Source organism: Gadus macrocephalus, chromosome 12, assembly GCF_031168955.1.
Source record: "Gadus macrocephalus chromosome 12, ASM3116895v1".
Lineage (NCBI taxonomy): Eukaryota > Metazoa > Chordata > Actinopteri > Gadiformes > Gadidae > Gadus > Gadus macrocephalus.
The window spans coordinates 22,933,669-22,949,228 of NC_082393.1; the positions used below are offsets into that span (position 1 = coordinate 22,933,669).

General features: G+C 43.4%; 1 protein-coding gene across 2 annotated transcripts in view; it reads right to left on the reverse strand.

Moving 5' to 3' along the window:
- The window catches only part of faf1 (Fas (TNFRSF6) associated factor 1), a 56,246-nt gene extending 40,975 nt beyond the window's left edge, over positions 1 to 15,271 (reverse strand). Inside the window, exons 1-7 of one of the 2 annotated variants that reach the window (XM_060068102.1) lie at positions 14,964 to 15,271; positions 13,215 to 13,280; positions 12,163 to 12,209; positions 9,028 to 9,308; positions 8,768 to 8,859; positions 7,652 to 7,743; positions 1,377 to 1,482 (exon numbers count right to left, since the gene is read on the reverse strand). In XM_060068102.1, the coding sequence (XP_059924085.1) occupies positions 1,377 to 1,482; positions 7,652 to 7,743; positions 8,768 to 8,859; positions 9,028 to 9,308; positions 12,163 to 12,209; positions 13,215 to 13,280; positions 14,964 to 15,023 (744 nt within the window). In that variant the 5' untranslated portion in view covers positions 15,024 to 15,271. Of the gene's footprint in view, positions 1 to 1,376; positions 1,483 to 7,651; positions 7,744 to 8,767; positions 8,860 to 9,027; positions 9,312 to 12,162; positions 12,210 to 13,214; positions 13,281 to 14,963 lie in introns of both variants that reach the window. The other variant, XM_060068101.1, reaches the window with a different exon arrangement.
- Between the last annotated feature and the right edge of the window lie 289 nt (positions 15,272 to 15,560).

Below are 15,560 nucleotides of genomic sequence, written 5' to 3' on the forward strand. Positions count from 1 at the left end.
AGTACTTTGTAATAGCTATGTTATTGAGGACCAGGTTAACAGGGGTCAGTGTTGATGACCGCACACAGTTTGCGTCTCGCCTAACCTGAAGCGGCAGGATACCATCTATGAATACTAAGACGACGTATGCTCTCACAAGAAGGGTAGAGCGAGAAGAAAGACCTTATGAGGCAATCGGGCCAGGGGAAACAGTACAATAAAGACATTCTCACAGTATAAATAAAGCTGCATTTCATAACTGTTTAATAAAGAAGGAGGCACGCTGGACTGAGCTCTTAGGAAGCACACAAACACGAGTGCACTCAGACACTCCTGGCTAAGCAGTGAGGAGCGGGAGTGAGTTTACCCTTCAGTCCCGGTAAGAAGGCTTCAGCTGTGACAGTAATATTAGAGAGACGGGAAGAGAGACGGCGGACTCCACACTACTAGGCCCTGCATGAATAACCATGAATATTTCATTTGCCTTCAAATCCACGGTTTAGTTTTAGATGGAGGAAATGAACGGACCCGTGTGTCCTCACCCCCCACATATGCCCAGATCAAACAGGATTCAGTCATTTAGTCCAGGGTCCTAGACCACGGGGAGAGTCACAGGGCGGCGGGCGGGGGGGGGGTGGGGGGGAGCAAAGCGGGGAGAATAAGACTGGAGTGTACCAGACCACAGCTGTGAGAGTAATTATGTGTTCGGAAATTTGATCATTTGTGCTGAATAATGAATGGGAGGCTTGAGATAGTCTAGCAATGTCTCGCAAATAGAAGGAAAGCTGCATTATGGTCGGCCGCACGGCTGTCGAGGCTTTTCTCTGCCAAAAAAAATGAAACATGGATGAAAAATGGATTATCCAATTAAAATGCAATTAAAAAATGATAGAAGTAAATATTATTAAAAACGGAATGATTTTTAACCTTGCGAATTAGAGGGGGTGGGGCAAAAACTGTTTTGTCTATTTGCATAAACAAAAGGGAAACAATGAGATGGATATGAGTAAGACATTGTGATTAGCAGAGGGAATGATATTTCAGTGGGAAAGTCTTGATTCCTTATTTGCTTGTACCAGCATCTGAAGTACCTCACTATATTTGGAAAGCAGATCAAAGCAGAAGGTAGCTAAAACAGTGAAACAGAAATATCCCAGATCTGTCTCATTCAATTATTGCAGTCAAACCTTGAGTTGTATTGATAGTGGTTCTAGACAGACTAGAACCAAAGTCCAAAAGTGTAATATATACACTGATTTGTGCAATTTCGGTAGTTAGTGATTTGAATCTTTTTTTTTGGTTTTGGTTTGTTTTTGTTTTTTGTTTTTTTCTCATTTCATGCAAAGCTTGATTGTGCATTCAGTGTGTGTGTGTGTGTGTGCACGGGCAATGCTGACCTCCTGTATGGTTCTGGTGCCGGGGAAGTTGAGGCTGTACTCCTTCTGGGTCTCCCGATGACTGATGACCAGCAGATAGTTCTGGTTTAATGAGTCTGGGAGAGCACTGCAGAGTGGGACAAAGACACAACAAGGGAGAGAAAAATAAATGAGAGGGGAATAGCAGCAGGGGGTACCAGGTTTGACATCACATGGTGCGTGAGTGTGTGCGTGCACGTGTGTGTGTGTGTGTGTGTGTGTGTGTGTGTGTGTGTGTGTGTGTGTGTGTGTGTGTGTGTGTGTGTGTGTGTGTGTGTGTGTGTGTGTGTGTGTGTGTGTGTGTGTGTGTGTGTGCCCGCGCGCGTGCACGCAGAGAGTGGGGGAGGAAGAAGAAGGCATTCAGAGAAGAAAAAGAAGAGACAAAAGAAAGAAGAAAAAAAAAACATGATCACTAACAGCACTGTTGTCAAGAGAGGAAGCAAGCTAGGACAAGTCAGTCAGCGGTAGCCTGCTGTGCGGGTGGACCTGGACGGGGAGGGGGGCCGGATGTCTAGCTAGTCTAGCTGCAGAGCGGTTCCTCCAGGGGACGGACGGCTACTACGCTGGCTGTGCCCCGACAGGCCCGCATAGTGCTACTGTACCCTCGGCACAGCAGGCGGCCGCAGCCAGGGCCACCTGCACGTCGACAGCGGGGAAGGCAAACAAATTGACAGCAAACAAATCGGTTGGTAATGGCGATGGTGCGGTAACGGGGCACTTAACGTATGCCAAGTTATACCGGGTTACTATGGCGATGGAGTGAGAGCGCTTCCTGTAGGATGGTCGCAATCAACATTACATTTAAAGGGGACGGGTAGAAATGGTGTGCTTTCACAAAAACACTATTTATATGTAATTTAGCATTTTTTTTTTACCAAAAAACATGATGCTTCTCATTAATGAGCAGACAGAGGTTAGGCATTGAAGAGCACGAACAATACTGTATGAAACGAGAATCTCAGTAAGACAAAAACCCTAACCACTGCCCCATCAATACTTTATTAGACCTGGAAACACTGCTCACCCTATAAAACAGTCCACTATACCAAGGATACACAACATAAACATAATGTGCAGCATTTTATTTAGAATTTGGGGTCCATCTCATCGTCTATGGGACTTGGACAAAACCAGGTCCAGTAAACTACAAGGTTCCTGAGGACAGTTATTGAGTTACATCGGGCCTGGAACTGTGTTGAAAACGACAGGGACACGTCAGGTTTGCTCCAGGGTTTGGTCCCTTGGAAGACGTGTGGTTTAGCACCCTAGCTTTCTCATTAGCGGGAAGAAATAGAATTGACAGAGAAGATGGCTATTGACACTTTGTGCGCTTCCCATATTTATACGTGAGAGAGAGAGAGAGACAGAGACAGAGAGAGCGAGATGTGAGGGATCAACTTTTGGAAGCTTCATTTACAATAAGCTGTGAGGTTAAGTAGCATTTTGAGCAAACGCTGGGACTGTGAGTGTGAATATCAATGCAAGGCTTAGGGGCCAAGGCGGCCACTTAATCAGGGCTCAACACCGAGGGAAAAGAGGAAGAGGAGAGAGCGCGGGATGGACAAGGGAATTAATATGTAGCGCACACATTAATTATGCAATCACCGCCTTAATCTGCGCAGATCTGGACGAGCTTATGTTAACAGAAGCTCAAATTTACTGTAATGACAGCATATTTACATTGACTAAAACTACGAAATCAATATGTAAATGTAATGTTTGTTGTAGCTAACCGAGGGAAGATTGGAAATGTGTGGAGTGGGAAGTGGCTGCATATGTAATAGGGCTGAGCATAAGGGAGCGATGGTCTCTCTCTCTCTGTGTGTGTGTGTGTGTGTGTGTGTGTGTGTGTGTGTGTGTGTGTGTGTGTGTGTGTGTGTGTGTGTGTGTGTGTGTGTGTGTGTGTGTGTGTGTGTGTGTGTGTGTGTGTGTGTGTGTAAGACGAAGTAGGGACTCATAAATAAGGATCCGGTTAATATCACGATGATTTGTTTGGACACAGTCCCGCGCTGCTGCTGGCAGACAAATAAACAAATAAACATGCAAACAGCCAAGCGCAGAGTGAAGTACGTAGAAAGAAATAAGGACTACAGAGATATAACCGAGACTGGGATGAATAAAAAAAATAAAATGTTACTCTGTATAATTTGAAATATTCAACCTAAGATATACCTTCCGAACCAGACTCGCTGATCTTTCATTGGGCTATCTACAACCATACAACAATCGCACCACAACTGGTAAAAAAAACAAACAAACAGACAAACATAGTAGTCTGCAAGTCTTCACAAACGGGAATAAAAAAAAGATATCTTTCTTTCTATCTATCTATATATATATATATATAGATATATCCCTTAGCACTCTAGCACTTTTCTCCCCCAATAGCTATTTCTAAGCGTCTTTATCTTGTGATGGTGGCAGGACCCCTCCACTGTTGTGTTGACGTGTGTGTGTCTGTGTGTTTGCGTGTGTAGCCCTCTATCCCTTCTCCCTCTCTCTGGACATGCAGAGGCATCTGGGTTGGCCTGCCGCCTCTCTAGGGATCCTTGACACAACATAAGGTGGATGGGAGGAAAATGTCACTTAACTTTGAGGACGAGAGAAATCAGAGGTGTTTTTTTTTTTTTTTTTTCTCACAACGGGACCAAAGTGAAGCTAAACAGATTGGTTTGGTTCTGAGGTAAAGCCCACCGTCTCCGCTGTGGGTCCCTATGGCACAGAGCAGACTCTAGACCTTATTAAACGAGCACCGTCGCGTGCACACACACACACACACACACACACACACACACACACACACACACACACACACACACACACACACACACACACACACACACACACACACACACACACACACACACACACACTTTATCAACAACTCTACCAACACACAGGAAAAAATAAAATAACATCCTCCCAATGTTTTAATGGCGACTCGATCCACTCGCCCCTGGTCGAAGCTCCCCGGGAGAGGGGGGGGGGAGGACACAGGCAGCCGGGCGGACGCACGCTCCCCTTACCTTCTCCATATCTTACATCCACAACAAAACAGGCGGACGCGAAACCGCTCGGGCTCCGCTCCTCTCTCCGCCATGGTCGCGCACTCGGGGCGGTCACCATGCTAGCTGTCGGAGGCTCTCCATCGCTGTGGCGCTAGCCTGCGAGGACTAGCTGCCGGCTAGCTGAAGCACCCGTATCAGTTACAATATAAATGGCTAGCCCGGCTGGGAGGTGAAGGAGAGGAGAGGGGAGGGTGGGGGTGAAGGAGCTGGGCTAGCAGGGCCCAGGAAACAAACAGAACCATGGCTAATGAATCCATTCTTTTGGTCTTTTTCGAATTTCCACGAAAACTCAAATAACCTTTGAAAAGCAAACACGCCGAAGGATGGCAACCAGGGGGGAGGGGGGGGGGATAAATGAAGATGCAAAAAGGACAGCCATTAAAATATTCATCAGGGCATCATCATTTATGCAGGGGATTAGCTCCTCCTCAGTCACCTCTTGTGCTCACAGGCATTCAGTCAACAGGGCTGTGGAGAAGGACCCTCAAGAAGAGGAGGCGTTTAACAATGCAGCCGAACCGCACTGCTGCCCTACAGACATGAGCTTCAGGAAATAATGATCCCATTTGTGGCTTCTTTCGGCATCAGTGGTGGGAAATTAACTACATTTTGAAAATGAACACGATAGTTATGAATTACTTGTATTCATTTTTATGAAATGTGCATTTGGATTTCTTTTTAGGCATGTTTTTGATTTGTATATATTGCAGCATTACTACTTATTCATATCGTTACCCGACTACAGGTTCGCTGTGTTCGGTAAGTATAATGCATATTAAGCCGCAAACCATCTCCCTGATTGCAAAAGGCAGGGCCACACACACACACCTGTGTGTTTTGGAGCATGCAAAAGAACTGGGAAGTTTATTTTTACTGCAGACTAACAGCTTGCCTGCTCCCACTACAGGGGTCCGCTCCAGACTGCACTGTGATCTGCCACCTATCATCTCACAGCAGCTAGAATGACAAAAGGGTCACTGAACTCCCGCAGGCACACACACACACACACACACACACACACACACACACACACACACACACACACACACACACACACACACACACACACACACACACACACACACACACACACACACACACACACACACACACACACACACACAGGCCTCCACCAAAATGGTTGACACAGAATAATGAGATTTTAACACCAAAAAATGATATCTATGACACTTGGGCACTGCTAAAAAGACACAGCGGTGACGCAAGGGGGGTGAGAACGGGGGCGAGGGAAGAGAGAGCAAGACAAGCCATTAACTGCCAGGAAAATATACCCAACACATCGGGTGACTTGCAGGGAAAGCTGGAAATGGTTGTGAAATGATAACTCTTTGCTGCTCTTCCCGGACGGTAACTTGTGTAAATGCTGACGAATTAAACTGTTCTGCTCAGATTGCTGATGGTTTAACTGGCAATAGAAGAATTGCTTGATTCCAAGTGGATGCGGCCCCAAACATGTTCACCATATTAATGGGTGGGAATGATATTGCCCGGATTCTGAGAGGATGCTTAGGTGAATGGATTTTGACATAAAAAAATGCTTCGTACAACATGGTAAAATGGTCCATTTCCATTTGTTCATGGCTCAATAAAGGCAACATGGAAATGCAAGGACAGATAACATAGTATCCACCTGTGTTATAGTACCCCAACTTGTGTTTTTAGAACTGTTTGGGTTTTTATTGCACTTTATTTATGTTACACTGGTGGATTCCTGTGTCCTTTGTCTTTGGATGATGTTATATAAATCAACCTTACTTACTCTCTTACAAACTACTTGTGAAGAACCCATTATGCGTTACTTTCCCATAAAGAAAAAAAGTGAAGTTATCAATCGATCAATCAAACTAAGTAAAAATAAGTCCTGTAAGAAAACCTGACTACCGGACCGGTATATAAAAGATCCACTAAAGCGCTTCAGTAATAAAAGGCAGAGGTAGGTTTTATCTTCATGTTTCTCTGGGTCCCTCCGGGACGGTTAGTTTCTCCCTCAGTAGAAGAGACCATCAGAACCACCACCCTGGACGAAGCATCTCCAGACGAGAGTATCGTAATTTCGATCCTCAGTATGTCCTGTACATATTGCTGAATTGACATTAAAAATGACTGACTTTAACAAATGAATACAGCCTTTAAAATGGCTGCCAAACATGACCGATTACAAACACATGCAACCACCAAAGAGATAGATAAAAAAAGATAACAAAGCAACCGCGTTGCCGTAAAATACTCCTGCGCTCAGACACATTCATTAAAAAAAAAAAAAGAAGAAAAAAAAGGGACCACTGGGTTTGTCGTCTCCAAGATGAAAGTGGAACAGAATAAGGAAGCTAATGGTGGTCCCCATTAGGGGTAGGGGTAGGGTTACCTTTACCTAGCCCACTGATGAGAGAAAGAGCACACGTCGCCCCGCCACCTGTCACCGGATTACGACACCACTGCATCCTCGCATCCAGTGGTCGTGACATTTCCGATGGAAAGGTTGCTCATATCGGCACCGGTTCAGCGAGGCTAGCCTGCTGACCTGCCGCGCGAGGCAGACTGGATTAATGGGGCTTCTCTCAACACAACGCTGTGGTCACTAGATACGGCGATCAGCGGCTTATGGTATATTGGAAAATTAATGAAAGGGATGCGTGGAGGTGGTGTGTCGGTACACAAGCTGCAATAAACTCAAATCAAAGGAAGCTTTTGCGGAGGGACAATATCAGGTGGAAGAAATATACGGAGGCAGTAGAAAATTACTATTTACATAACGGGCAGATTGCGGCAGTCGCCTTTTCCTTCAAAATGTCACAATGGAACCGAGAGAAAGGCATGCGCTCCGGTGTGTCAAAGGTTAATATCATCGTAATATTCAAATGGAGATAGAATTCAGAGAATGTCACTTTTATAGATTGTCTTGGTTCACATCCGACTCCGTACCGGTGCTCGGTGGAACAAGAGCCCACCATGCACTGTGGAATGTATGGAGATAGGGCGCCACCTGGTGGTCACCGTCATGATTCACCAGCACTACCTCTTGCTTGGTCTTTTTTTTTTTTCCTCCTCGCTCAAAACGAAAATCTGCAATGAACACTAATGCACCAAAATGTTTTTGGAGAAAAAGAAGAGGGAAAGAATAGATGGGGAGAGAGAGGGCAGGGTTCAGGAGAGCCATGGGCTTAGTACCTGTTCTGGCTGGTGCTGGCAGTGGGGGCAATATCTGGTGTCAGGACATAGAGGCTGTTGTTCTTGGGCAGGTGTAAACTTCTCAGGACCGTCTGGACAATGATGCATAGAAATATATTTATATACACACTAAAAATACACACTAACCATTCAAACTAATTACCAACACTACTACGATGCTAAAACATTTTCACGGACTGTTCAAAGCCTAGAAATACTGTGGCCTTCGAGCAGTGTATCAACCCATGGCAGGATTAATGAGTGTAAATCCTCCAAAGCTCGATATAGGGTGTGAAAAGGTAGCATTCTTAGGATCAGTGCAAACCGTAAGAACACAGAACATAGTTATAAGTATGGTTGCAAAGCAATACACAATATTGATATTCTATTCCTAATTTTCAGGACCTCTTTTCTCCTACAGTTTTTCAACCCCAGACTAATGTCAAAAAATGTGCACCATTTCTAAGATAGTAAACATATTGTATTCTTTTTATATATATATATATTGTACATGGAAAGTAAATGGGGCCAAAACGCTCAAGTCAACAACTCCATACATCTTGTTGGAGTTCTCAAATTTGGCACATATAAGGAAACCGGAAGTAAGTATATCTCTCATGTTTTGGTACTGCATTGACTCCAGGGTCCGCCATACTTCGCATTCAAACCTAAATGCCCAACACATCTGCCAAAACATTTAGAAACTTGCCATCAGGGGCTGAATGGACATAATAGACATATTTTTGCCTCAATGACCTCAATGATGGTCCCTCTATTGGAAAACCTTGAAAAAATTACTGCAATTGAAAATGACACAAAATTTGGTAAACATTCCCTTTTGTATTTCCTGGTGAAAGTTTTTTTTTTTTTTTTTTAATAATAGCCGAGCAATGGCCAAATTTGATTATGCAAATGAGCCTACAATTATTTAAGCAATCGCAAGCCCACTTCACAGTAAGCCAGGGAATTCAAACTCGGTCAGCACTTTAAGTACATCCCCCTAAGGTAATTTGGAAAGTTTGGTGTTAATAGCTAAACAATGATTAAAGCTTTGAAGACACCATCATTTATTTGACCAACCATTTTCCCTATTCAATCGAACATCCCATAACTCACGCTGTCTGGTACGTCACCACTCTTCCATCCCTTCAGCTGCATTTTGGACACTGGAACCCCCAGCTCTGTCACAAGGATGTGTTTGATTTCCCCTGGAGAGAGCGGAGGACGTTTACTTTCACTTCTCCACAAGGTGGCAGTGTGCGATCAGGTTATGCAGGTTAACATGCTGCAAAATGGATCATGCCTCCAATCCAACATCGCGATGCATAACTCTCGCTCCTATGTCTGTTTTTTGTTTTGGGGGGGGGCATACATACCAACTGTGCTGGCCTCCTCCACTACAACCTCAGTGGTCCGCTGCCGGTACTCCACCCTGAAGTTCAGCATGCGGGGCTGGCGCTCGACGATGTGTCGGGAGGACTGGAGGATGGGGCAGAAGGCGGAGCCGGAGGCGGAAGAGGACGGAGGAGAGGAGGACGAGGACGTCGAAGGGGGGTTGGGGGCCGGGCCTACCGCCGCCGCCGCCGCCGCCTCGGCTGCTTCTGATTGGTTGAGGGGTCCGTATAGGTTGGCTTGACTCGCCGCGCTGGCAAAGCTACTGCTGGGGGACAAAGGGTTCAGAGAGATGGAGGTTAAGGATCACCCACTGCCTAAACGGTCACTGGGATGTTCTACACACGACACCAACATAAAGCTGATTCCATGAGTGTTGATAGGGGCTTAAACGTACATGTCACATTTATATTATTGTCCAAAATTATATATCATAATAATGATATAGGTTCTATAAACCTTCACCAGGATGTCTATCAAGGGAGCGATCCCTCCAATGTGCCTTGCCATGGGTCGTTCAGGGAGTTTGAGAGCTTAGAAGCCCTAGAGCCCTTTGAGACTAACTGTAAAGATTGAATTCAAATCTCGGTGGGAAATGTGCCGTGGAAATGTTACGAGTGATCAGGATTGTGCAGACGATTGTTGGGAGAAGGCAGCTCAAAGTGTCCTTTGTGACGACAACGTGCGTTGGGCCTGGCTGGCACAAGAGATCCTGCATGCTCTTTCACCACAGTTGGCTCTGGAAACACTAACGCCCGTTAAGTCGACCGTTGGTGCCGTCTAGCCTCGCTGATCTCTGGCCTACATCTAGATGGCACTGCTGTCCTCAGAAGCTCGAGAGCCAGTCCACGCACAACTCTGGCCACCACCGAATGTAACTGTCATCACCACAGGACAGTGGGTTTTACAGTGTATTCAGTGTTTCTAATAACTGTCAATAATATATATATCTGTTATGTAGGATGTGGCCTGGAATAATGACCAAAAGGGGAGGAATGAAACACTGCATTTCAAACTGAAAACACAGCCTCGGGCTCCAGCTGGCTCGGGTTCAGGTCACGTCATCAGAGGTTGTTTACTGGGCAATGCCAATCCCTCCAAATCCGTGCCAGCCACTTAGTAAAGTAGTTGGCTGCTGTTCCCCCAGCCCGCCAGGCTCTTTTCATAACAATGTATGCCTTAAGAAACATCCACCAACTTCTCATGGGCCGAGGGCCTAAAACCTGGACAGGCATGTGTGCGCGCTCCAAAACATGCACGCAAGTGAGGCAGTATAACAGAACCTGAGAGCAGCTCTGCTCAGAGAATCTGACCGTTGACTGGGAGAGAAAAGCCCAATAGTGCCTACAGAAGCCCCTTTCTCTTTGGAAACGGTTTACAACTCTACTGTTGGCCAAAGGGGGTAGCAATCCAGTTTCAAAGTTTCTTTGCCTTTTTTGTGGCAAATCATTTTTCTTTTCTTTTTTATCCAGCAGCAGCTTTGGAGAATAAGCATAGGACAAACAAACTAGAAAAAGCTAATACGATTTACATTTCGATGTTTGAGTGAAACAATGAATATGCATTTTTTACTCTGCAGAAACCAAGTAGGGTTATTCTTTGTTGATATATGGTGGGTCTCACAGGAAATAGCATTGCTACCGGTTATCTTGAGTTATCTTTTAATCTGAAAGTGAACAAATTGAACCAGTCTTAACCATCGATTTTCACCTTTTTAGTTTCTTGCCTTGTTGCTGAGGTAATTATGCGTTTGAGGGCTAAATTCAACTACTTAATGACCAGTTTATCATTGAAAAACCTATATCATGGGTGCCCCTTATTCACCAAACTAAATTGTAACATTGTCGAAAAGTAATTGATAAAAATTGATTCGGTAGAACAGTAGAAGCAGCTGGATTATAAAACCAGGAAGATGGGAGGGCTTTCTATACTATTATTTGAGACCAATTATTTTGGAATGCACAAGAACCCAACTAGAATCAGTGATTACACTAAAACCTGTGATCATGCTGATGATGTGCACGTGCTGATGTTCAAATGTGCAAAATACATAACATCAGCACTGTGCATGTGCACATCAAAATAGCTAGTCTCCCTCACACCTGATGGAAAAATTCTTAGGGGAAAACCTTCCTGTGACGAATAATGAATCACGCACCTTTTATCTTAGTACGCAAACGACGATACTGGAACACATGTTTAACCTGAATGGCATACAAACATGCATACAAAACTTATTTAAACCGATAAAGGTTGGACAGAACTCGTCCGTATTGCGAGTGCAGCTTAGTGTATTCCTGAGAATCCACCGTTATAAAACTGAAAGCAAAACTGCGGCCACAAAAGTGCTTCCCCTTAAGGAACGGTTTACGTCTTTACACAAGGTTTTTTACCTCTCAATCATATCTCAACAGCTTTGTCTTTAAACGTTTCAATATATACTGGCAAGGTTAATTGCAATGGTGCAAAATCGTGGTTGGCGATTTTGCAGTAGATTTTTTGCAGTAGATTATGCTAGTACTACAACACAATCTGTCAGAGGAAATAAACAAGCCTGTCTGTAGGTTTCTTAGGAAGAAACCTTTTATGGTGGAACCAACCACAAGGTTCTAAGAATTGAACCGGTTCTGAAACAACAGTGCTAGGGCCTAAAAAAAAAAAAAGTTTGGTTCCTGTTGGTTGTCAGTTGAGGTCATGGGTAGGTAGGGAATTTATTTTATTTTTTTATTTTATTTTTTCCAGCGGCAGCGAATGATAGGTAGGTTGTTTTCATTTAAAAACGAGAAAATTCGCTCATCCTTGTACAGAATGAAGAGGTGCTGTACCAAAACGTGATTATAGTTTGCATAAAAAAAAAAAAAGCTCATAAAATAATTTGGGTCGCACATAAATTGACAGGGTCGGTCGGAAACCGGAACCAAACAAAAACATTTTTTAGGCCTAGTGCCTCGTGGGCGAAACCTTACATGCAATGGCTGTGTCGCGTTTGAACTTTTGCCAGCATCTTCGGACGTCCAAATAAGTAAACAAAGATTCATGCTGAGTTTGTCCCTACTGCTGTGTTGTATGTTCCGTGTATTTGGTTGAGTGAAAAGTCACTTATTGTGAATGTGTGTTACCTTTGTAAGATCCCGTTCTCCTGTGGTATCACTCCATTGATTGCTGCCTAAGAAAAGAGTAAAAAATACACATGGGTGAATGACAATGAGAGAATACAAATAGGGTAATAAAACAAAGGCCATACAGGTAGGGGGAAAAAACGGCCTGAATATTCACATCGGTGTGCTGTGCATGTGTAACCGGTGTATTGATAGTTATGTTATATTTCACCAATAATTATTTTATTCCTTTAAATTATTATTTTCCCTTTATGTATAAATGTATATTTGTTTTAAACGCTTTTATTTTAATACGTTGAGTTGTGTGTAGTCACTTCCTGTTTATTTCGCGCCGTCCTCTCCAGTCAGAGAGTTGCCCTGCTAGAGAGAGGTAGGAATGTAGAGTGCTCCCGGTTTATTAATATTAAGGTATAAAACATGGTCAAAACATAAAACAAACGTAAATAATATTTTGAGTTTGTGGTTGTTAGTTTCTGACTAAAGGACGCTCTGTTTAGTGGGTAAACATACTTTTATATTCAGTTCAGCCGTCTTTGTTTGATTTGGCGCCTTATGTGTCCCCTTGTTTAGAGTGCTCGTGAGACAGACAGCAATCACAGCACTGACATATATACATGCGTTCCCACACAGGCATGTGAGCTCTCTTTTTGTGTGTTTTTATGTATCATTCATTTCGGTGTACGTTTGTTTAATTTGTTTAGTGGGCATGTTAATTCTGATGTCGTAATGTAACATGTTCGGGAGTCGGAGAGTTGCCCTGCTGGAGAGAGAGTGCTCGTGAGACAGACAGCAATCACAGCACTGACGTATATATTAATGTGTTCCCACACAGGACCCACACAGAATAAAAGCTCCTGTGGCAAATCAGCAGTTGTCTCCTGGCTCATTAACACAATGCAGAATTAGCCTATGCAAGTCAAGGCCGGCTACACATGCACATGTCAACTACTTATACTAATAAACCCAACCGGGACATGGGTGAGTTAGACTACATGTCCCCAGTATAAATGGCAGATGCCAGGTGTGCAGAGGAGGAATGAAACAGAACGTACCACTAAATCCCAGTTGTTGAGCTCGAGTAGAGCGATTGCCTCCGCAATGTCGATTCCAGTGCAAGCCTGTGTGGAAAGATGAATGCAATGAAAACGAAGCAGGGCAAGGTGCATATCATAGGCTCAGCTCAGACGATCTCAGATATTTTGGTACCATCAAAACAACACTGACATCAATTTCTAGAAAACTGTTAAAATAACACGTATCCTCCATATATATTGTTACAGCTGTTACATGTTGCATTGTTGTTTAATATAAACATTTAGACCCCATTTAGATCCTAGACTGGACTTAATTGCAGCATCTATGATAATGAAGCAAAATAATGTCTAATTTAAGCCAACCAGACACAAATGAATACAATATATGCAATACCAGACGTCTGCGGTATACAACCGACATACCGGTCAATTGTATAGAATCCCAGAGATATCGGTCAATGGTATAGAATATCAGAGATACTGGTCAATGTATACCAGACATACTGGTCAATGTTTACCAGACATTTAAGAAAAACATACTTTAGAAAGTATGAGGTTTAGGTCTATAAGTCTTTACCAAATGACATCTGGAATAATTTCCAAATCATTCATTTTAACATGTTTTCTACATCAAAACAAGTCAACATATAGTATGACGTTCTTCCTTGGGCCAAACATTTCCAGAGATATTAGACATAATCAATTAATGGATTAAAACATTGGATAATAACAGCCATTGTTAATGCTGTTAACACGCTTGTATTCCGTAGGTATAATGTATTGGTGATGTCTTACGTTATTTACAATAGCATTTGCATTTTGGCCCTACGCAAGATATAAAAATGATGCAGTCTGTTCGAGATGGTTATGATCGGTTATTGTGTTATACATGATTATAAAAGCGAGGACTGGTAAAGGTTGGTTCACATAATAATAAGGGATCGGATTCTGTAGCCTACATTCCTTGAACAACCCAGTAATGTAAACAACGTATTTTTGAAAACGATATTTTGGTGCATTCTGCCAATCGCTGTCTGGAATTGTCCCGGGCCTGTACCTTAAACCCTATTGTTATAACAGTTAGTACATAGCACTCATAACATTGTATATTATAATACGATCTAAATAATTTTAATATGAAGCAATTTCGACAAGGATGACAATGCCCTGCTTTTGACGTGATACGATGATGGCAATCCAGAACAAAACACTTTAGCTAAGCAAGAGCCAATGTGTTTGTGGATGGCGGCGTGGATATCTCCTTAGAAATGCCTCTACCAACAGCCCCATTACAACGAGTTGTTTTCCATTCTATAGCATGCATCTTGTGTCTTTCTGGCTAGCTTCATGGACAACAAGCTGGCTATCTGATCTGTTAGCTAAAAGGATGTTACACAAACTTTCATCCATGGCAACAGAAAACATGGAAAGTGCCTAAGCAGTGCTAGCTGGGGGCTATGCCATCCACAGTATCACAGAGTCACAAAGACGGCAGTCGATGTCCTCTGGCTACGACCAGACACAGTTCAGGCTAACCTATTTGGCTGTACACTTGTCAACGGGCTAAGTGCAGGTTTATGTTTGGGTTAGCAGACTGTCAACTCGCTAGCTCCCCTGTTAGCCACAGTGAGCGCTAGGCAGTGTTTACGCCGTGAATCAGCTGATGGTTGTTGTTGTCACTCGGGCATTAGCACAATCGCAGATAAGAGATTTGTGAGTTGCGTTCGTTTGAGGGCGAGATAAATGAAGGGACATGTAGAAACGCACCTGAAAATCCGCCAAAATCATTTCTCTATCCATGTTGCTATCGCCGCTATCGGAGGCCATGGCAATGACTGGCTAAAAGCAATTCTTCTCCTTGCGATCCCCGCTTTCTTGCTTCTCGAAAGGTGACGAACTATTCACAAAATCCTTCTCCCAAGCGTGACAACGTTTGGGAACTTAACAAATGTCAAGTACGTCACTTCATCAAGCTCCAAAATCATCAAAAAATCACATATGAGTAAACTACAAAGATCACGTATCTCCTATCATTATTCTCAACTATCCCATTGCTTTACGGCAAACGTAAAATGGGACTATTGCGGGAAAATGACATAACATAAACTCGGATTTTCGTGCATTAACCATTCGCATCATTGTGATTATTATGTGTAACGGTAATATGTTAATGCAAGAACAAATAATATTTGTTAATGAGCCCTCTATATATCAAGAAATTCCTGAGTTGATATAGTTATGGGCTACACCTTGTCGCACTGTTCAATGTGTGCATCAATGTGTGAATGTATTTTTCTACCAGCTGACCAGCTACAAAGATAACCAAACTCGGAAGTATAATGTGAATGGACTGTGCAACAAAAT